This window comes from Mercurialis annua, linkage group LG1-X, assembly GCF_937616625.2.
Source record: "Mercurialis annua linkage group LG1-X, ddMerAnnu1.2, whole genome shotgun sequence".
Lineage (NCBI taxonomy): Eukaryota > Viridiplantae > Streptophyta > Magnoliopsida > Malpighiales > Euphorbiaceae > Mercurialis > Mercurialis annua.
The window spans coordinates 1,753,489-1,775,632 of NC_065570.1; the positions used below are offsets into that span (position 1 = coordinate 1,753,489).

Below are 22,144 nucleotides of genomic sequence, written 5' to 3' on the forward strand. Positions count from 1 at the left end.
ATATCATTACGAAGAACGTCAACAGAAAAGGGAGGAGGGCTTATTCCAATCCTTACTCATAGACATAGAATCGACTGCTTTTGCCAAGCAATGGGCAGCCGAGTTCGCTGACTGTTTTATAACAATGGATATAAAATCCTTAGAGCTTAACAAAGAAATACAAATACAATTACAATCTGAAACAATGTCAGAAAAATAAGATAAATCCCTATTGGGATATTTTAGGGCTAAGATCAGTTCTTAACAATCAGATTCTAACAGAATATAGGAGTTACTTCTGGATTTAGTCCCGCTCAAGGCTTCATGAAAGCCAATCGCCTCTGCGATTCTCGGCTCCATTCTTCCTAGAATACCTACATGCTTAGCTGCAATAAACTATCCATAATGGTCACAAAATCCTTTAATCATAAATAATCCTTTATTCATATTATATATAACCCTTTGCTATTTTTCTTGTTCGTACATTCTGCAGTGTCATGTTGTTCCTGATGAGTAGTTTAGCAAATCCGTGCACACAAAACATAAAACAGCTACCGCTGTCGAAATCCATGAAATAGTAGCAAGTGCGGATTCTTGTTCATTCCCTTACCTTTTTATTGACATACTCCTCGAGAATGGAAAGGTGAGGGATTTCATCATAACTATACATCAAAGGCATTATTCCTGCAAAATTTAGACAGACTTTGGTAAAAGTTGGCGAGAATGGATTTTGAAATAGGCACTCATCGTTGAGTTTTTTCCATGTTTCTGCTATCATATCTAGAACATGATCTCTAGCATTTTCGGCTGAAGATGTTTGATGTTCCTTCATGTAGCACTCTACATATGAATACCCATCCGGATCCTCATCCTGCAATTTGTTTTCTTATATTCAATTCATCGAACATTTACAAGGAAAGAAATTAAGAAATGCGGATTGGATTTTACCTTGGCACTTCCCAAGTCATTCCAGAGCCGAAGAATTTTGGCTGTCGATTGTATCATGCCAGGTTTCCCGTTGAGGAGCTCGACATTTTTCTCTGTTATACCTTGACCCAACAGAAAGAAAAAGTGAACTAGAACCATTGGTAAACCTGAAGTTACGATCCCATTCTTTAAGTACTCCTCAGCACTTGGCAATTCTCCAGAAGCAAACCATCTCGCTTCCATTAGATAGGCATTGAACAAACTTGCCCACTGCAACAATCAAGATTTGAAAGTTAAACTCTGTTTTATAATATGATTCTTGAAACAAAACAGAATATGTGTACGTTCACATACCGATTTTCGCAGAGATTCTAAAGGGTTCCATCCATGCTGTTTATGAACCGTGTAGCTAATCTCATGAGTGACATTGTCAAGAGCCTCGAAGCAAATCCTCATGCAATCTGGTAGTTGTCCAGCGGCTGCAATGTCCCACCTGAATGAATGTTTTTCATAATACTCAGTATATGAAGCAAGATTAGATTTGTAAATCGGTCAGACCTACATCCAAATTTTGATCTATATTATTGGCTAAGGACTTGAATAATCTATCTTCATATATTTTGATGATAACAATGCCTAAAAAATACTCATATAATGTTTGTTTGAGACTTATATAAGGGAATTAAAAAACTATTCCAAATTCTAAAAATATCAAAGCAAAAGGGTAGTTTGATACTTAATTTCTAGATATTACATAAAAAGTATTAGAGTTAAATCACCACTAGATTGTCAAATTTATAACTGGACCACACACAAGTGACATCTTGCTAACAGTCATAAAGGATTCCTAAAAAAGATGGCCAAAATGACAAACTGGAGCTGACAACTCACTGTTAGTTTTTATTTTCTAGCTTTAACATCACCTTTCGATAAGGATAAGAGAGTCAATACTAGAATCCAAATATCCAAATACTTAACACACTATTAAGTATTAACAGATATAGACATTACATTCATTTTCCAAAAGGTTGGGGTACACATAATTGAAATATATCTTTTAAATAAGCTTCAATACAGCATAAGACATATTGTCTCGAAGTTGGCATATACTTTTTTGCTAAACATGTATATATGCTTTCGTATATACTTCTAGTGCGAGAACTTGTACGGGTTAAAGGATAAGTTTGCTAAAACTTATCAAAATAAAACACAATAATATATATATTTAGGCTTATCCTCTTAAAATCCCCCCACCTTTTACCCCCAATTCATTTGCACCCTCACGTTGTAAAACCACCAAATATACCCAAATTACGACCTTTCACTTTCAATTGCACCCTCAAGCATTAAATTGATATCTTTTCACTTAAAAAATGTTCAAATCAATACTTTAAATTTTAACATATATTTTAAAATAGAACTTAATATTTTATTTAAAACAAAAATAAACCTATTTTTCAAGTAAAAAGAGATCAATTTAATGCTTGATGGTGCAATTGAAAGTGAAAGGTCGTAATTTGGGTATAATTGGTGGTTTTGCAACGTGAGGGTGCAAATGAATTGGGGGTAAAAGGTGAGGGGTTTTTAAGGGGATAAGCCATATATTTACATACCTGCAAACAATTTCTGTAAAGAGAATGAGGTCAGGAAGCGTTCCATACTTATCAAAAATGTCATCTATTAAGTAAACGAAGGCGATAGGCTTGATGAGGTCAATTCTTTGCTGTGACAAGCTTGGATCTGTTAAGGCTGCGATGCACCATACGTACCATTTAGCTGGTTGGTCTCTTGCAAACGTTAAAACAAGCGACAAACCAAGCTCTTTCCACCACCTGGAAACAAAAAGAGTTATTAACTTCATCAAGTTGAGGTTAAGTGGTCTGAAAATTATTAATGCAATTAATGTTTTGATAAAGAAACTTCATAATCGTCGTACATGAATTGTGAGGTCTAAAAAAATGATAGGATTAAAATGTAAAACTTACTCTAAAACTTGAACAAATTCTTGCTGGTGCTGATGTTGAACTATCTTAAAATCCAGTGTTGCTATTTCTTGTAACTCATTCACCCACCCGTTTTGCCATACAATATTCATAATGAATTTTTGTCCCATAAACTTTTGCAAGTTTCTGAAATGTGAGTGCTTCAATGCATTCTCTACTGCTTTAGCTTGAGGAGAGTCGAGACGCGTTGCCAATGAATTCAGGATCTCATAACTGTATCCTCTTGCTTCATCAAGTATATCCTCTCCTTCCCTACTTAACTGTGAAGCTTCATGCAAACTCATTAGCCCCCTGATGTCATCTCTTAGTTCATCTTTAAATTTCCCCTTTCCGTCCATAAAGTCGTCGAAAACGCCTGTACAAATAAATTTTTACGCTAATTAGGAAGCAATAATTAAACAACTTAATAAAAAAAATGATAGACACAGAATGCAAATGAGGGGACCTGCAGGCATGAAGTAACCCTCTTGCCTCAGAAGTCGAAATCTAAGAGCAACCTCATAAAGATCACGATTGTGATGTGTGCTAGGTATCAAATTATAGTTGTTTAGAGTAACTGCATCGATCTCTTCCTCAAAATGATGCTCGATGCCAAGGCGTTGTGTAGCATCAACCATTAGTAGACCTTGGTACGCGTCTTCTTTAGTACTTTTGCTGAGTAGGATATTCTTGAATGCTTTTAATTTGTCTTCGTATATTCTTCTACAATCATCCTGCATGCATTTTAAAAATTACGATAACAAATTGAAATTCACACAGGACGTGATTGAATGCCGTTTTTCAGAAAGCAGCGTATTATACTGCTAATATAAAAGCATTGAATATTTATATGCACTCACAGTAATAGGATAATTTGAAAATTTCAAGCTGCTAGAATGTAAATTGTGATGTTTGGCAAGACTGAAATGATCTTTAGCTAATGGAGTTGGCTGAGGAAAGGTAAAGGAAGTTGTAATAGAGAATGCCATTAAAAGAGAGGAACTAATATATCTGAACCAAGAGAGAGCTATGTTAAATGGAAAAAGAAATGAAGTACTACTTTAGATTTGCTTACAAGAGTAGATGCAACATGCAAGTGAGCCCAGTTTTATAGGATTCATGAGCAACTATGCAAGTAGTTGCTCATGACTGGTTGAAATCTTAATTTATTAGGTAGGACCTAGGATGCAGAGGATTCTTTTTCTGCCTGAAAAATGTGTTGAAATGAATGGTGAAAACTTAGCAGACGATCAATTGTTAGGACGGTTGAATGATCCAAGCATGTGGAGCTTGAAACAGCAACCTCTCAATGCTCTCATTTATATTTTAGGAGTGTAATCAAGTGGAATGTAAAAACTATCATTATAGAACTTGATTCGACTCTAAAATTAAAAATTAAATCACAATAAACATGATCAGAGGAAAACATGAGGAAAGCATGTAAAACAAAAACAAACAAGTCAATATAAGCATTGACAATTTTCTTTTGGAAATATTGGTTAAATTAAGTTTATGGATACACTATGAAAGGCTCCATATGAATCAAACCTTCAGTCAACAATTCATAAGTAAGCTTAATTGGAATTCATTTATGGATTAAATTCGAGTTAGTTAGATTTGAACTCAACATCAAACACATTATCACTCAAACTTGATTCAGAGTTTCTTATATTAAAGTTCAAACTTCAAACCATATTTAAAAGTTTAAATTTTTAAACTCAAGCTGGAACCGAATTTATTAAAGTTTAAACAAGTCAAGTCTAAAAACTTAAATATTCGATTCAGCTCGACAGTCCTATTCAGGACCCCATTCATAAGATATTAAAGCAATGGCAATAGCCCACAAATCAACAGAAAATGCAGAACAAACATACCAAGAAGCTAATCTTACGCTACTATAGATGCAGCTTCAGCTTATAACGACAGTAACCATTGTACATCCCAAGCTGCACAACTTACATTGCCTCCTCAGTCTTTAACTCCTTAGCTAATACATCCAAAGCTTGCTGTAACAATGCGACGTTAACTGGACATTTGCTTGTAATAATTTCTTTAGAAAGCTCAAAAGCAAACTTTAAATCACCCTTCTCGCATGCAAAAGGAATCAATGTAGTAAAAGTGAATTTACCAGGCTTGCAATCACTACTACTATCCTTTAAATCGCCATATCAATGCGTAGCTTCTTTCAGATTTCCCTCTACAACAAACCCTGTAATGAGAGAATTAAAACTAATGACATCAGGTTTAATGTCATTATTATACATTTCTTCCAGTAATTAAACAGCATCTTTAGTTGATTTAAGATTATCCAATGCTAAACCATGTAACTTTGTATTATAACTACTTATATCAGGATGGATATCATTTTGCAGCATTTGACTCCAATTTTTCTCCCCGTCAACAAATCGCCTATTCGTACACAACCCGTATAAAAGAGTATTAAAAGTGATTAAATCAGGCTTCTCTCCTTCCATTTCCACCTCAACAAGCAATGGTATGCCCACCTCTTCCTAGTCCGTGTGCTGTCAATCTCTAACTCCTTAGGCAATTCCCTGAACAAATCCATCAACCTCATCAAACTTCTTAGATTCAACACAAGCTGCAAGAAGTGCATTACATGATACATGCCTCCTTCTACAATTTCTCAGAGGCATTTCATCGAACACCTTGCGTGCATTATCAAACATGTTTGATTTCCCGTCAGGACCAATTAGACGGGCATTATCAAACATGTTTGATCTTCCAGGATTTCATCTATCCAATCCAAGAGATTGCCAATGGCGAGGTGGCCAATGGTGTTTTCATAAACGCTAATTTTTGTTCTGAAACAATCATTTTCGGAGAATTTCTTGAACTTCTGTACGAGACGCTTGAGTTTTAGATCAACAAAGATACATTTTAGTCCCTAAAGAGTTTTAAATCAACAAAGATACACTTTGATTTGAATTTGAACAAAGCTGGTGTTGGACATTGGAACTTAGCTTAAAGAGTTTTAAATCAAAAAAATAATTAATTAAGGTCAGTTTACGGTTTAAAAAGAACACTTAGAGCTTGACATTATTACTCGTTTTAACCCTCCAGTTTTAAATCGTCCAATGATTTTTCGGCACTTCTATTTCAATTTGTATAAAATGCTCTAATTATTTTCTCACACTTCATCTGAGCCAAAATACCAAGTTCATATTGTTTGTTTTTTTATAAAGTCATGAACTTATCGTTAATTGATCTTTTGCGTCAAGTTCAGGGAATAAAATGAACCGCTGAATTTAAATTAAATAAGATAATAAAGATAAGTGAATCTTTTTATCAAATACAGGGGCAGATTCCATTATTATGCATGTGAAATTGAATATCTTGGATATGATAAGTAAGCATAGGTAACTCGGAGAAAATGGTACAATGAGAATGTTGAGGAAGCGAAAAATTGGTATAGGAAACTCGGAGAAAATGGTTACGAGCCTGATAGGGTTACATTCGTCACGCTCATTACGTTTCTTCGTAAGAAGGGTGACCTCGACATGGCTTGTGAGTTGTGTATTGAGATTTTAAATAAGGGTTGGCTTGTGAATGCAACTTTGTCTCAGCATGTGGTTAATGAGCTTGTAAAGCTGTCGAGGGTTGAAGAAGCTAAGGGTATTCTGCTGCTTCTTTTGTTTTAAGTGTTGTTTTTGTTTAGTTGTCTAATAAGAAATCCAAAATGTTGATCAACTGAGTTTATAAAACATTTTAGCTCTTGAAGGCAAACTTTTTTGAGTAAAAAAGCTACCAGCTTTATTTAATATCATTACGAAGAACATTGACAAGAAAGAAAGGGCTAGCCCTCCATGCAGACATAGAATCGATTGCTTTTTATAAAGCAATACGCGGCCGAATTTTCTAAGCGTTTTACAAAAGCAATGGATATAAAATCCATAGAGCTTAACAAACAAATACAATCTGAAACAATATCAGGAAAATAAAATAAATCCCTATTGGGATTTTTTTAGGGATAAGATCAGATCTAGACAATTGGATTCTAACTGAATATCGGAGTAACTTATAAGCCAATTGCCTCAGCAATTCTCGGTTTCATTCTTCCTACCATATCCGCTACTTAGCTGCAATAAACTGTCCATAATGGTCACGAAATACCTTAATCATATATAGCCCTTTGCTATCTTTTCTCGTTCGTACATTCTGCAGTGTAATGTTGTTCCTGATGGGTAGTCTTGCAAATTTGTGCGCACAAAACATAAAATAGCTACCGCTGTTGAAACCCATGAAATAGTAGCAAGTGCCGATTCTTGTTCATTCCCTTACCTTTTTATTGACATACTCCTCAAGAATGGAAAGGTGAGGGATTTCATCATAACTATACATCAAAGGCATTATTCCTGCAAAATTTAGACAGACTTTGGTAAAAGTTGGCGAGAATGGATTTTGAAATAGGCACTCATCGTTGAGTTTTTTCCATGTTTCTGCTATCATATCTAGAACATGATCTCTAGCATTTTCGGCTGAAGATGTTTGATGTTCCTTCATGTAGCACTCTACATATGAATAGCCATCCGGATCCTCATCCTGCAATTTGTTTTCTTATATTTAATTTATCGAACATTTACAAGATAAGAAAATAAGAAATGTAGATTGGATTTTACCTTGGCACTTTCCAAGTCATTCCAGAGCCGAAGAATCTTGGCTGTCGATTGTATCATGCCAGGATTCCCGTTGAGGAGCTCGACATTTTTCTCTGTTATACCTTGACCCAACAGAAAGAAAAAGTGAACTAGAACCATTGGTAAACCTGAAGTTACGATCCCATTCTTTAAGTACTCCTCAGAACTTGGCAATTCTCCAGAAGCAAACCATGTCGCTTCCACTAGATAGGCACCGAACAAACTTGCCCACTGCAACAATCAAGATTTGAAGGTTAAACTCTGGTTTAGAATATGATTCTTGAAACAAACAGAATATGTTTCAGTCCACAAACCGATTTTCGTAGAGATTCTAAAGGGTTCCATCCATGCTGTTTATACACCTTGTAGCTAATCTCATTAGTGACATTGTCAAGAGCCTCGAAGCAAATCCTCATGCAATCTGGTAGTTGTCCAGTGGCTGCAATGTCCCACCTGAATTAATTTTTTTTACAGCAATCAGTATATGAAGCAAGATTACGTTTGTAAATTGGTCAGACCTACATCTAAATTTTGATCTATATGGCCAAGGACTTGAATAATCCATCTTCATATATTTTGATGATAACAATGCCTAAAAAGATACTCATGTAATAATATAAGGGAATTAAAAGATATTCCAAACTCTAAAAATATCAAAGCAAAAGGGTAGTTTGATACTTAATTTCTAGAAATTACATAAAAAGTACTTGTTAGAGCTAAATCACCACTACTAGATTGTCAAAATTATAACTGGACCACACACAAGTGACATATTGCTAACAGTCATAAAGGATTCATCAAAAAGATGGCGAAAATGACAAACTGGAGCTGACAACTCACTAATAGTTTTTATTTTCTAGCTTGAACATCACCTTTTGATAAGGATAAGAGAGTTAATACTAGAATCCAAATATTATTTACCCCCACACACTATTAACAGATTTAGACATTACATTCATCTTCCAAAAGGTTGGGAAGAATACACATAATTGAAATATATCTTTTAAATAAGCTTCAATACAGCATATGATATATTGTCTCGAAGTTGGTATATACTTTAAAGAATATTTTTGCTAAAATTTATCAAAAAAAAACACAAACATGTATATAAGTTTACATACCTGCTGACAATTTCTGTAAAGAGAATGAGGTCTAGAACAGTTCCATACTTATCAAAAATATCATCTATTAAGTAAACGAAGGCGATGGGCTTGATGAGGTCAATTCTTTGCTGTGACAATCTCGGATCTGTTAAGGCTGCCACGCACCATACGTACCATTTAGCTGGCTGGTCTCTTGCAAACGTTAAAACATGCGACATTCCAAGCTCTTTCCACCACCTGGAAACAAAAAAGAGTTATTAACTGTTCTTCAATTCATCAAGTTGAGGTTAAGTGGTCCGAAAATTATTAATGCAATTAATGTTTTGATAAAGAAACTTCATAATCGTCGCACATGAACTGTGAGGTCTATGAAAATGATAGGATTAAAATGTAAAACTTACTCTAAAACTTGAACAAATTCTTGTTGGTGCTGATGTTGAACTATCTTAAAATCAAGCGTTGCTACTTCTTGTAACTCATTCACCCACCCGTTTTGCCATACAATATTCATAATGAATTTTTGTCCCATGAACTTTTGCAGGCTTCTTAAATGTGACTGCTTCAATGCATTCTCTACTGCTTTAGCTTGAGGAGAGTCGAGATGCGTCGCCAATGAATGCAGGATCTCATAACTGTAGCCTCTTGCTTCATCAAGTATATCTTCTCCTTCCCTACTTAACTGTGAAGCTTCATGCAAACTCATTAGCCCCCTGATGCCGTCTCTTAATTCATCTTTAAATTCCCCCTCTTTGTCCTTAAAGTTGTCGAAAACGCCTGTACAAATAAAATTTTATGCTAATTAAGAAACAATAATTAAACAACTTAATAAAAAAAATGATAGACACAGAATGGAAATGAGGGAACCTGCAGGCATGAAGTAACCCTCTTGTCTCAGAAGACGAAATCTAAGAGCAACCTCATAAAGATCGCGATCATGATGTGTGCTAGGTATCAAAGTATAGTTGTTTAGAGTAACTGCGTCGATCTCTTCCTCAAAATGATGCTCGATGCCTAGGCGTTGTATAGCATCAACCATTAGTAGACCTTGGAACGCGTCTTCTTTAGTACTTTTGCTGAGTAGGATATTCTTGAATGCTTTTAATTTGTCTTCGTATTTTCTTCTACAATCATCCTACATGCATTTTAAAAATTACGATAACAAATTTAAACACACAGGTTGTGATTGAATGCCGTTTTTCAGAAAGCAGCGTATTTGATTATATTTATACTTGATAATGTATCATAACATAAAAACACAATAAATATATATATATATATATATATATATATATATATATATATATATATATATATATATATATATATATGCACTCACAGTAATAGGATAATTTGAAATTTTCAAGCTACTAGAATGGAAATTGTGATGTTTGGCAAGACTTAAATTATCTTTAGCTAATGGAGTTGGCCGAGGAAAGGTAAAGGAAGTTCTAATAGAGAATGCCATTAAAAGATAGGCAGTAATAATCTATCTGAACCAAGAGAGAGCTATGTTAAATGGAAAAAAGATGAATTGCTACTTCAGATTTGCATACAAGAAATAGATGCAACATGGTAGTGAACCCAATTTTAATTATATAGAATTCAAAGGTTGATACAAGCAGCTGCTCATGACTACCTTATTTATTAGGTGGGACCTATGATTTAGAGGATGCTTTTTCTGCCTAAAAAATGTGTTGAAATGAATGGTGAAAATTTCGCCAACAATCAGTTGTCAGGGGGCCGAACTTTCCAGGCAGTGGGTCAAGAAGGTAAGGTTTCACATCAAGATCGAAAGAAAGCTCCTTGATCGGCCTCTCAACCGGGCTAGCGATTTTATTCAACTTGATGTGCTTTGATTAGACTCTAAAATTTGACTCTGCTATGTGTATAACAAAAGTAAAGACATTATTGTAAATATATTTTATTGCCCAAACTAGCAATAATTTTCATTCATCTCATCCTAATCATCTCATCATATTTCTCATTCTTATCTTTTATTGCCAAAATTAGCAATAATTTTGACAACTACGTGAAATGCATCCACAAGAAACATGATCCAATGAAAACATGTGAATCAAACAATCACCTATCAGAAGTAAGCTCAAATATATTTGTTGGAATTCATTTATGCATTAAATTCGCATTTGTTAGTATCAAAGTCAACATCAAACATTTTACCAATCAAACTCGATTCACAACTCAGAGTTTGTTATATTAAAGTTCAAACCACATTTAAAAGTTTAAATTTTTAAACTCAAGCTGGAATCCAATTTATTAAAGTTTAAACAAGTCAAGTCTAAAAACTTAAATATTCGATTCAGCTCAACAGTCCTATTCAGGACCCCATTCATAAGATATTAAAGCAATGGCAACAGCCCACAAATCAATAGAAAATGCAGAACAAACATACCAAGAAGCTGTTACGCTGCTATAGACGCAGCTTCAGCTTATAACGACAGTAACCATGTTCATCCCAAGCTGCACAATTTCCATTGCAGCCTCACTCTTTAGCTCCATAGCCAATGCATCCACAACTTGCTCTAACAATGCAATGTTAATCAGACATTTGCTTGTAATAACATAGAATTTAATATAAATATTATTTTTTCCCCTTAAAATTTATAGTATTGCGCACCTTAAATTTTTTTATTTTATCAATATTTTTCATATTACAAGCTTTCAATACAATTGTGCCCACCTTACAAATATTTACTTCTTGCCCACCTTATAAATATTTTGTGGTCCGCCACCGGCTGCAAGAAGTGCATTAAATGTTGCATTCCTCCATCGACAATTTCTCACAGGTATTTCATCAAACACCTTGCGTGCATATCAAACATGTTTGATTTTTCATAAAGACTAATCAGACGGGCATTATAACCTTTTTTGATGAATGTTTTTGTACTTCTTTTGATCTTCCAGGATTTTTCATGAAGACTAAATTTTGTTCTGAAACGATCATTCTCGGAGAATTTCTTGAACGTCTGTACGAGACGCTTGAGTTTTAGATCAACAAAGATACATTTTAGTCCCTAAAAGAGTTTTAATAAACAAAGATTCATTTCAGTCCCTAAACTTTATACAAAAGATTAATTAAGGTAGTTTACGGTTTAAAAAAAACACTTAGAGCTTGATATTATTACTCGTTTTAACCTTTCGGCTTCAAATTGTCTAACAATTTTCCGGCACCTCAGCTCCAATATGTATATAATGCTCCAATTATTTTCCAACACCTCATTTGAGCCAAACTACCAAGTTCATAGTGTTTTTTTTATAAAATCATTAACTTAACGTTAATTGATAATTTGTGTCAAGTTTAGGAACAAAATGAAGGGTTGTTGAATTTAATTAAGTAATATTATAAAGACAAGTGAATCTTTTTATCAAATAAAGGGTTGTCGATCATTTTTTTTGGTAATTCCATGATATTTTCTGAACGGGTTCCAAATATAAAACGGCACCTTTAAACTTTTCATATTTAGATTATCCCCGCTCGAGCCGGGTATGTCCCTTACGAAAGGAAAAACTGTGGCCTCAAGTTTTAAACGGCTGCATCTGCATACACGTGAAATTGAATATCTTGGATTTGTTAAGTAGGCATAGGTAATTGAAGGAGTTGGTACACCAGATGGTACAATGTATTGGTAATGGAAGATGGAACAGGTGATTCTGATTTAAAAATTAAAATTTCTTCTACTGAAAATTATTTTTGCTTCCAAAACACTAATTAATCTTTGGTTTTTGGTTTAGTTTTAGGACCACATGACACATTTAACACATCTTTAGTGCTGCAATAGAAACAACAATATGTAGCACAAGGCGTTCCTAAACTGAAATATTTGACTAACATTTTAACTATGTAACAAGGATACGGGAAAACGGAACACTCAGACATGGACACGGACGGAATAGTGTTATTCTAATAGTTTTTTTTTGTTAAAATGAAGTTTTCAACATGTAACAGAAAATGTTATTGAATGTAAGCATTTGAACAATTATAAATTTTCGATTGTAAATATGCATACAAATGTATTGAGTTTTTTCAGCATTTTGTTTCCGATTCTAGAAATATTTTTAGAACTTTAAAATTATATATTTATAACATATTTTTATAATATCATTTCGATAGATTTCCATTTTGGTGTTTCCCATATTAGTATTTTTGTTTTCAAGCTGTCTTGTAAGTAGCTTAATTAGGGATCAACAATTTATCTTGCAGCTTAAGTAACCATGTATAAACTTTAATTTTCGAGCCACGGAGTCAGGGGCGAAACTATCCTTAGGCTAGGGTAGGCTCCGGTCCAAGTTGTGGTCGGAATTTTTTAAAAATAAATATAGGATTTGTAGCGAATTCAAAACTAAAGGAGGTTAAGTCAGACTTTCGAAAGGTCATAAGTAAATTAAAAATTAAGTTCGGACTAAAAAGAATCCCGGCTCCGCCACTCCATGAAGTATTTATTCATTAAATTCTCTAATCTGCCAAATTGAACAGAAAAAGATTGAACAAATTGGAAATGCCAGCAACAAATTTTAATTTAATACAAATAGAAACAACAAACAATGCTTATTAATTATTATGTGGGAATTGTACGAACATATATGAGTAACTGCTTTATAAATACTCACCACAAATTAAATTATCATCTCTCTCCCTCTCAGTTAGTTAGACTGGCATTGACCAGTCATCATCTCCTCCAACAATGGAATTTGCAGGCTCTGCCATGAATGACTTGTGCATATCTCCCGAACATGGCAGAAGAGGAAGATTAGGCCGGAGAAAAATCATTTATGATGATACCAAAGAGTTCAAATCCAAGAATCTCCATGCCGAAAGACGGAGAAGACAAAAACTCAGCGACAGGCTCTCACTTTACGCGCTATGGAATGGAAAGCAAGAATGTTGTTCCGAATGTTCGGAGTTTTAATTCAAGGTTACGTGGATTGGTGTTGGAGAATAGAGTGGCGGATGCTGTTGGCTTGTTGGAAGAAATGGAGAGCAAGGGAGTTAACCAGGATGTTATTAGTTATAATGCGGTGCTGATAGGGTTATGCAAGGATGAAAATGTTGAGGAAGTGAAAAGTTGGTACAGGAAACTCGGAGAAAATGGTTACGAGCCTGATAGGGTTACGCACGTGACGCTCATTACGTTCTTCGTAAGAAGGGTGACCTTGACATGGCCTGTGAGTTGTTATTGAGATTTTGAATAAGGGTTGGCTTGTGAATGCGACTTTGTTTCAGCATGTGGTGAATGAGCTTGTTAAGCTGTCGAGGGTTGAAGAAGTTCGGGGTATTGTTGAATTGGGGAAGTCGAATAAGCATTCTTATAGATTGAGTTTACCTTTAGATAAGTAGCTTAATCTTCTGCTGCTTCTTTTGTTTTAAGTGTTGAATTTTTTAGTTTTCTAATCAGAAGTTCAAAATGCTGATCAACTGTACTGAGTTTATAAAACATTTTACTCTTGCAGGCAAACTTATTTTTGTTTGGGTGAAAAAGCTATTTGCTTTATTTGATATCATTACAAAGAACATCAACAAGAAAGAAAGGGAGGACGGCATATAATCGATTGCTTTTGCCAAGTTCGTTGAGCGTTTAACAAAAGCAATGGATATAAAATCCATAGAGCTTAATAAACAAATACAATCTGAAACAATGTCAGAAAAATAAGATAAATCCCTATTGGGATTTTTTAGGACTAAGATCAGTTCTTGATGATCAGATTCTAACCGAATAGGGGAGTATATTCTGGATTTAATCCAGCTCAAGGCTTCATGAAAGCCAATTGCCACTGCAATACTCGGCTTCATTCTTCCTACAACACCCGCATGCTTAGCTGCAATAAACTGTCCATAATGGTCACAAATCCCTTAATCATATATAATCCCTGAATCATATATAACCCTTTGTTATCTTTTCTCGTTCGTACATTCTGCAGTGTGATGTTGTTCCTGATGGGTAGTTTTGCAGTTTTGTGCGCACAGAACATAAAACAGCTACCACTGTCGGAATCCATGAAATAGTAGCAGGTGCGGAATTCTTGTTCATTCCCTTACATTTTTATTGACATACTCCTCAAGAATGGAAAGGTGAGGAATTTCATCATAACTATACATCAAAGGCATTATTCCTGCAAAATTTAGACAGACTTTGGTAAAAGTTGGCGAGAATGGATTTTGAACTAGGCACTCATCGTTGAGTTTTTTCCATGTTTCTGCTATCATATCTAGAACATGATTTCTTGCATTTTCGGCCGAAGATATCTGATGTTCCTTCATGTAGCATTCTACATATGAATAGCCATCCGGATTCTCATCCTGCAATTTGTTTTCTTAGATTCAATTCCACAAACATTTACAAGGAAAGCAAACAAGATATGCAGATTGGATTTTACCTTGGCACTTCCCAAGTCATTCCAGAGCCGAAGAATTTTGGCTGTCGATGTTATCATGCTAGGATTCCCGTTGAGGAACTCGACATTTTTCTCTGTAGTACCTTGACCCAACAGAAAGAAAAAGTGAACTAGAACCATTGGTAAACCTGAGCTTACGATCCCATTCTTCAAGTACTCGTCAGCACTTGGCAAGTCTCCAGAAGCAAACCATCTTGCTTCCATTAGATAGGCATTGAACAAACTTGCCCACTGCAACAATCAAGATTTGAAAGTTAAACTATGTTTTAGAGTATGATTCTTGAAATAAAACAGATTATGTTTCAGTCCACAGACCGATTTTCGTAGAGATTCTAAAGGGTTCCATCCATGCTGTTTATAAACCTTGTAGCTAATCTCATTAGTTACGTTGTCAAGAGCCTCGAAGCAAATCCTCATGCAATCTGGTAGTTGTCCAGCGGCTGCAATGTCCCACCTGAATGAATTTTTTTCACAGTAGTCAGTATATGAAGCAAGATTAGGTTTGTAAATCGGTCAGACCTACATCTAAATTTTGATCTATATTATCGGCTAAGGACCTACATAATCTATCTTCAATAGCACAACCTTTCATTATGTGACATATATAACATAAATGTCTAATACGATGTCGTTTTGGTCAACTTATGGCTCGGAAACTCCAGAATTGCAAGAGATGGCTGTCAAAATACTATCGCAGCCTGTTAGTAGCTCTTCGGCGGAAAGAAATTGGAGCACTCACTCTTATATTCTTAATGCTAAAAGAAATAGGTTGAATGGTACTAGGGCTGAAAAGTTGGTGTATGTACATTCTAACATCCGTCTTCAATCAAGATTTTGTGATGGTTACAAAAATGGAGCTTATAAATAATGGGACATAGAATCAGAAGATACAGCTATAGATTACTCCAATGTGCAATTAGAAGATATGAGATGGACATTGGGTGATGAAAATGTCAATGAAGATATGGAAGTTGCTGAAAATGAATTAGAAGCAGTACAGCAGAAAAAAGGAAGAGGCAAAAGAAAGTTCAATTAGTTTTTCTTTCTTGAATTTTAATTTGTGAAGTCATTTATTAGCTTAAGATGTTAATGGAATCAAAGAGGCTATAATATTTTGTTAGATTTTGATTATGTGTTATTTTTTATAAGTGAAAATATCTATAAATGCACTGCTAATATTTTGCAAAATATGAATTTTATGTAAATATATGTGAAGCGTTCCAATGTACCGCATAAAAAAAAACGTACCAACTAATCCTACCCCCAATGTACCATAAAAAAATAAAGTAACGTATTTCGTTCACGTTCCACGATCCGAAACGCACCGCGTTCCGGGTAACACTGGGTCATCCACATGGCTAAAAACGATGTCATTTTTACAAAACAAATAAAGCTTAAAATGCATACGGGCTATAGAATGAAAAGTACGGAAAGGTTGTGCTAATGGATGAGACAAATTGTAGTTTGTGCTTAAAATGAAAAAGACGCGAAAGGTTGTACTATATGATGGCATTAACCCTAAAAAATATTCAAAATATTCCAAATTCTAAAAATTTCATAGCAAACGGGTAGTTTGATAGTTAATTTCTGGATACTGTATAAAAAGTATTAGAGTTAAATCACCACTAGATTGAAGCTAAAATTTGTAATTAAACCACACACAAGTCCTGTTAGATTCCATCTTAAAACCAAGGCTCTGATACCACTTTAAATTTCATCTCAAAACCAATTGATTTTAAAATGGAATCTAATAAGTCCCATATTGCTGATAGTCATAAATGACTTACAAACTAGAGCTGGCAGCTCACCAGCTTCCAACGGCTAACTTTTGTTTTCTAGCTTGAATCACCTTTTGACAAGGATAAGAGAGTAATACTAGAATTCAAATATTTTTTAACCCCACACACTATTAAATTAACAGATATAGACATTACATTCATTTTCCAAAAGGTTGGGAAGAATACACATGATTGAAATATATCTAATTATCTTTTAATTAAGCTTCAATATATGGTCATCTATCTTTTATTGCTTCTACGTTATTTATAAACTTTGGTATATACTTCTAGTGAGAGAACTTGTACGGTTTAAAGGATAAGTTTGCTAAAACTTATCAAAATAAAACACAAACATATATATATTTACATACCTGCTGACAATTTCTGTAAAGAGAATGAGGTCTGGAAGCGTTCCATACTCATCAAAAATGTCATCTATTAAGTAAACGAAGGCGATGGGCTTGAAGAGGTCAATTCTTTGCTGTGACAAGCTTGGATCTGTTAAGGCTGCGACGCACCATACGTACCATTTAGCTGGTTGGTCTCTTGCAAACGTTAAAACACGGGACAAACCAAGCTCTTCCCACCACCTGACATAAAAAAAGAGTTGTAATTTTTCTTCAATTATCTTTCATCAAGTTGAGGTTAAGTGGTCCCAAAACTATTTAGAAGCTATCAACAATGTACGTTTACGCAATATGTTTCGATAAAGAAACTTCATAATCGTCGCACATGAACTGTGAGGTCTAAGAAAATGATAGGATTAAAATGTAAAACTTACTCTAAAACATGAACGAATTCTTGTTGGTGCTGATGTTGAATTATCTTAAAATCAAGCGTTGCTATTTCTTGTAACTCATTCACCCACCCATTTTGCCATACAATATTCATAATGAATTTTTGTCCCATGAACTTTTGCAGGCTTCTCAAATGTGAGTGCTTCAATGCATTCTCTACTGCTTTAGCTTTAGGAGAGTCGAGACACGTCGCCAATGAATTCAGGATCTCATAACTATAGCCTCTTGCTTCATCAAGTATATCTTCTCCTTCCCTACTTAACTGTGAAGCTTCATGCAAACTCATTAGCCCCCTGATGTCGTCTCTTAGTTCATGTTTAAATTTCCCCTTTTCATCCTTAAACTTGTCGAAAACGCCTATACATATAAATTTTTACATTAATGAGGAAACGATAATACCAATAAGTTATAGTTCAAATGCTATAAGCGCTAGGCAGCAAACTGCTAGGTAGTGGGTTCAAATCCTTTCACAAGCACTCCCCCTCCCCAATTATCAAAAAAATTAGGAAACAATAACTAAACAACTTAAAAATAAATAAAAATGATAGATACAGAATGCAAATGAAGTAACCTGCAGGCATGAAGTAACCCTCTTGTCTCAGAAGTCGAAATCGAAGAGCAACCTCATAAAGATCGCGATCATGATGTGTGCTAGGTATCAAATTATAGTTGTTTAGAATAATTGCATCGATCTCTTCCTCAAAATGATGCTCAACGTCAAGGCGTTGTATAGCATCAACCATTAGTAGACCTTGGAACGCATCTTCTTTAGTACTTTTGCTGATTAGAATATACTTGAATGCTTTTAATTTGTCTTCGTATTTTCTTCTACAATCATCCTGCGTACATTTTAAAAATTATGATGACAAATTTAAATTTATGCATGATGTGATTGAATGCCGTTTTTCAGAAAGCAACATATTTGATTATATTTATACTACTTGTAATATAAAAGCATTGGATATATATATATGCACTCACAGTAACAGGAAAATGTGAACTTTTCAAGCTACTAGAATGCAACTTGTGGTGTTTGGCAAGACGGAAATGATCTTTAGCTAATGGAGTTGGCGAAGAAAAGGTAAAGGAATGTATCATAGAGAATGCCATTAAAAGAGAGGAACTAATATGTCCGAACCACGAGAATGAATTATTATTTTAGACTTGCATACAAGGATTAGATGCAACATGCAAGTGAATCCAATTTTATAGGATTCAATAATTGATGCAAGCAGCTGGTCATGACTGGTTGTAGAAAAAGCTTTAGTGGGACCAGGATTCGGAGGATTCTTTTTCAGCCTGGAAAACGTGTTCACATGAATGGTGAAACCATAGCAGACAATCACTTGTTAGGGTTGTGGAACTTTGATCGAAGCACATGGAGGGTCTTGATTGAAACAGCGACCTCTCCAATGCTCTCATATAGTAATTGAGTGGAACAGAAAAACAATCAAAATAGGACACAATTCGACTCTGAAATGAAAAATTCCAAATTTGACTGGAACTAGATCAAATTTGATTTAGAAGTTTGAGCTCAAGCTCGAAATATTTTGAGTATTGAGCTCGACTTCGACTTGCATACAAAATTTAAAATTAAATTTTAGTAAAAAAGTAGAGATACTATTGTAAATTTATCTTATTTCTCGGCTCTCCTTTCTTAATCTCATCCTATTCTCATTCTTCTTTTTCTTTTCTTGCCCAAACAAGCTATGCTTTTGACCACTACGTGAAATGCGTCCACATAAGCAAATGTTTCATTTTGAGATCAATACAACAGATTCAAATCACAAGAAACATTATCATTGGAAAACATGAGGAAAGCATGTAAAACAACGACAGACAAGTCAATATAAGCATTGGCAATTTTCTTTCGGAAAATATTGGTTAAATTAAGTTTATGGATACACTATGAAGGCTCCAAATGAATCAAACCTTCAGTCAACAATTCAGAAATAAGCTCAAAAATATTTATTGGAATTCATTTATAAATTAAATTCGAGTTTGGTAGATTTAAACTCAACATCAAACAGATTACCAATCAAATTCGATTCACACTCAGAGTTTCTTATATTAAAGTTCAAACCAATATTTAAAAGTTAAAATTCTTAAACTCAAGCTGGAATCGAATTTATTAAAGTTTCAACAAGTCAAGTCTAAAAATTTAAGTACTCAATTCAGCTCGACAGTCCTATTCAGGACCCCATTCATAAGATATTAAAGCATTGGCAACAGCCCATAAATCAACAGAAAATGCAGAACAAACGTACCAAGAAGCTAATACGCTACTGTAGATGCAGCTTCAGCTTATAACATGTTCATCCAAAGCTGCACAATTTCCTTTGCCTCCTCAGTCTGCAACTCCATAGCTAATGCATCCACAACTTGCTGTAATTAGCCAGACAATTGCTAGTAATAATATCTCTAGAAAGGCCAACAAGCATCAATGCATTAAAAGAAAATTTATCTAGCTTACAATCAGTAGTACCAGGGGCGGCCTAGGAAGAGCCCGCCATTATGGTGGGCAGTTGCCGCCTCATTGAATCTTTGGAAAAACATACATCTAAAATTCAGATATTATAATTTTTTCGCCTTAAAATTTATAGCATTGCCCGCCTTAAACTTTTTATTTTATCAATATTTTTAAATTTTACAAACTTTCAATACAATTCTGCCCACCTTATAAATAATTTTTGATCCGTCACCAGCTGCAAGAAGTGCATTAAATGATACATTCCTCCTTCTACAATTTCTCTCAGGCATTTCATCAAACATCTTGCGTGCATTATCAAACATGTTTGATTTTTAATAAAGACTAATCAGACGGGCATTATAACCTTCTGTATGAATGTCTTTGTACTTCTTTTGATCTTCCAGGATTTCCTCTATCAAATCCAAGCGATTGGCAATGGCGAGGCGGCCAATGGTGCTGATTTTTGTTCTGAAACAATCATTTTCTGAGAATTTATTGAACCTCTCTAAGAGACGCTTGAGGTCGCGCTCTTCGTAGATAGCGGCAGCCGGAGAGTTGTGCTGGTGAATGTGCTGATAAGACGGGAGATAGACGACATGGTTGTGGATTTTATGTGCTATGTAATTTGATCCTTTGATGTGAATTTGAACAAAGCTAGTGTTGGACATTGGAACTTAGCTTAAAGAGTTTTAAATCAACAAAGATTCATTTTAGTCCCTAAACTTTGTACAAAAGATTAATTGAGGTAGTTTACGGTAGGGTGAGCAATAACCGAAAAACATAACCGAACAAAACCGAAGTTTGTTGTTTGGCTCAGTTTTTTAGTGGAAATAGTTTGGTCCAGATTCTGATTTTCAAAAGTTTGAAGTTCGGTTAGTTAATGGTCCGGTTTTGAAGGTTGTAAAACCGAAATAACGAAGAACCGACCGGACCAAACTTTTCAAAAAAATTAAGAATATTTTTTACTATAGTTCTAAATTCGGGTTTTTTTGTTATTTTACCTAAATTTTTTAGATTTTTATTTAATTTTTAAAATAAATCCAAACCAAAGTTTGAAACCGAACTGACAAAAAATTTCGGTCAAATTGGTGTTTGGTTAAAAAAAGTCTGGTTCGGTCGAATATAATAAAAAGTTCGATACTGTTGGTTTCGGTCGATTCGGAACCGAACCGACCGATACTCACCCCTAATTTACGGTTTAAAAAAGCACTCGCAACTTGACATTATGACTCGTTCTAACTTCTAACCCTTCAATTATAAATTGTCTGATGCTTTTCCGTTACCTCCGCTTCAATCTGTATATAATGCACTGAATTATTTTTTTGATATCTAACCTGAAGAGATAAAACGAGCCAAAATACTAGGTTTATATTGTTTATCTTTTTTAATTATGAACTGGATTGATCTTTTGCGTTAAATATAGAAGGTGAAATGAACCTTTATTAAATTTTAAAGGGTAGTTTAGCAAAATACCTAAATAACTAAAAATATTTGCAAAATTTAAATCATAAACTGAAAGTTTGCAAACATACCTAAAAAAATTAAATATTTATTTTTTTACTCCGCAGTTTCAAATAGTTGCAAATAGTTTTAAAAAACAAAATTTGAAACCGTTTTACAAAACTTTTCGCATACAGTTTCAAATAGAGTTTCAAACCGTTTCAAAAAAAAATACAATTTGAAACTGTTTTATAAACCTTTTCAAAAACAGTTTATAACGGTTTATTAAAAAATAATTTGAAACCGTTTTCAAAAACAGTTTGAAATAGAGTTTCAAACGGTTTCTAAAAAACAGTTTCAAATACAGTTTCAAACAGTTTACAGAGTATTTTTATAAATTTTCAGAGTAAAAAAATAAATTTTCAGAAAAAAAGGTAAAAAAATAAATTTTCAAAAACAGAGTATCTTTACAAATATTTTTTAAAAACGGAGTATTTTCTGCAATTTCCCAATTTTAAATTAACTAAGTTTATCATGACAAGATGAATCTTTTTATCAAAAATAATATGGCAGATTCCAATATTATACATGTGAAATTAAATATC

The 22,144-nt window shown here is 34.2% G+C and overlaps 3 protein-coding genes across 6 annotated transcripts; 1 reads left to right on the forward strand and 2 right to left on the reverse strand.

Annotated features, from left to right (window-relative positions):
• Window positions 1-52: 52 nt before the first annotated feature.
• LOC126665496 (uncharacterized) lies at window positions 53-10,219 on the reverse strand. The gene is made up of 21 exons (XM_050358310.2): window positions 9,983-10,219; window positions 9,511-9,778; window positions 9,048-9,420; window positions 8,665-8,883; window positions 7,858-7,996; window positions 7,526-7,774; window positions 7,188-7,448; window positions 6,982-7,064; window positions 5,459-5,627; window positions 5,171-5,398; window positions 4,848-5,041; window positions 4,695-4,783; window positions 4,409-4,436; window positions 4,069-4,095; window positions 3,749-3,950; window positions 3,355-3,622; window positions 2,892-3,264; window positions 2,520-2,738; window positions 1,261-1,399; window positions 928-1,176; window positions 53-850 (listed from the first exon to the last, which is right to left on the reverse strand). Exons 1-21 carry the CDS (start codon window positions 10,109-10,111, stop codon window positions 578-580), a joined length of 4,179 nt encoding a protein of 1,392 aa, XP_050214267.2. The 5' UTR covers window positions 10,112-10,219; the 3' UTR covers window positions 53-577.
• Window positions 10,220-13,470: 3,251 nt separating this feature from the next.
• LOC130015025 (pentatricopeptide repeat-containing protein At3g13150-like) lies at window positions 13,471-13,999 on the forward strand. Its single transcript, XM_056104413.1, has 2 exons — window positions 13,471-13,827; window positions 13,886-13,999. Exons 1-2 carry the CDS (start codon window positions 13,471-13,473, stop codon window positions 13,997-13,999), a joined length of 471 nt encoding a protein of 156 aa, XP_055960388.1.
• A 184-nt stretch (window positions 14,000-14,183) lies between these two features.
• LOC126665497 (probable terpene synthase 13) lies at window positions 14,184-20,792 on the reverse strand. 4 transcript variants are annotated; one of them, XM_056105326.1, is made up of 8 exons: window positions 20,464-20,792; window positions 19,897-20,014; window positions 18,201-18,468; window positions 17,614-17,986; window positions 17,204-17,422; window positions 15,370-15,508; window positions 15,037-15,285; window positions 14,184-14,959 (listed from the first exon to the last, which is right to left on the reverse strand). In XM_056105326.1, the coding sequence occupies exons 3-8, from the start codon at window positions 18,370-18,372 to the stop codon at window positions 14,687-14,689; spliced, it is 1,425 nt and encodes a 474-aa protein (XP_055961301.1). In that variant the 5' UTR covers window positions 18,373-18,468; window positions 19,897-20,014; window positions 20,464-20,792; the 3' UTR covers window positions 14,184-14,686. The 4 variants fall into 4 exon arrangements, with proteins under 4 accessions (XP_055961301.1, XP_055961299.1, XP_055961298.1 ...); XM_056105324.1 differs by having other exon boundaries at window positions 19,897-19,995; window positions 20,306-20,792; XM_056105323.1 differs by having other exon boundaries at window positions 20,306-20,792.
• Between the last annotated feature and the right edge of the window lie 1,352 nt (window positions 20,793-22,144).

Coding starts and splice junctions, on each gene's coding strand:
- LOC126665496 (XM_050358310.2), bottom strand. CDS start 10,111: ATGGCATTCTCTATTAGAACTTCCTTTACCTTTCCTCGGCCAACTCCA. Junction 7,775..7,857: donor TAGAATCTCTACGAAAATCG/GTTTGTGGACTG, acceptor TGATTGTTGCAG/TGGGCAAGTTTGTTCGGTGC. Junction 3,951..4,068: donor AAGAATCCTCTGCATCCTAG/GTCCTACCTAAT, acceptor TAAGCAAATCTA/AAGTAGTACTTCATTTCTTT.
- LOC126665497 (XM_050358315.2), bottom strand. CDS start 18,739: ATGGCATTCTCTATGATACATTCCTTTACCTTTTCTTCGCCAACTCCA. Junction 17,423..17,613: donor GAATTCGTTCATGTTTTAGA/GTAAGTTTTACA, acceptor TTTTTATGTCAG/GTGGTGGGAAGAGCTTGGTT. Junction 15,286..15,369: donor TAGAATCTCTACGAAAATCG/GTCTGTGGACTG, acceptor TGATTGTTGCAG/TGGGCAAGTTTGTTCAATGC.
- LOC130015025 (XM_056104413.1), top strand. CDS start 13,471: ATGCCGAAAGACGGAGAAGACAAAAACTCAGCGACAGGCTCTCACTTT. Junction 13,828..13,885: donor GGGTGACCTTGACATGGCCT/GTGAGTTGTTAT, acceptor ACTTTGTTTCAG/CATGTGGTGAATGAGCTTGT.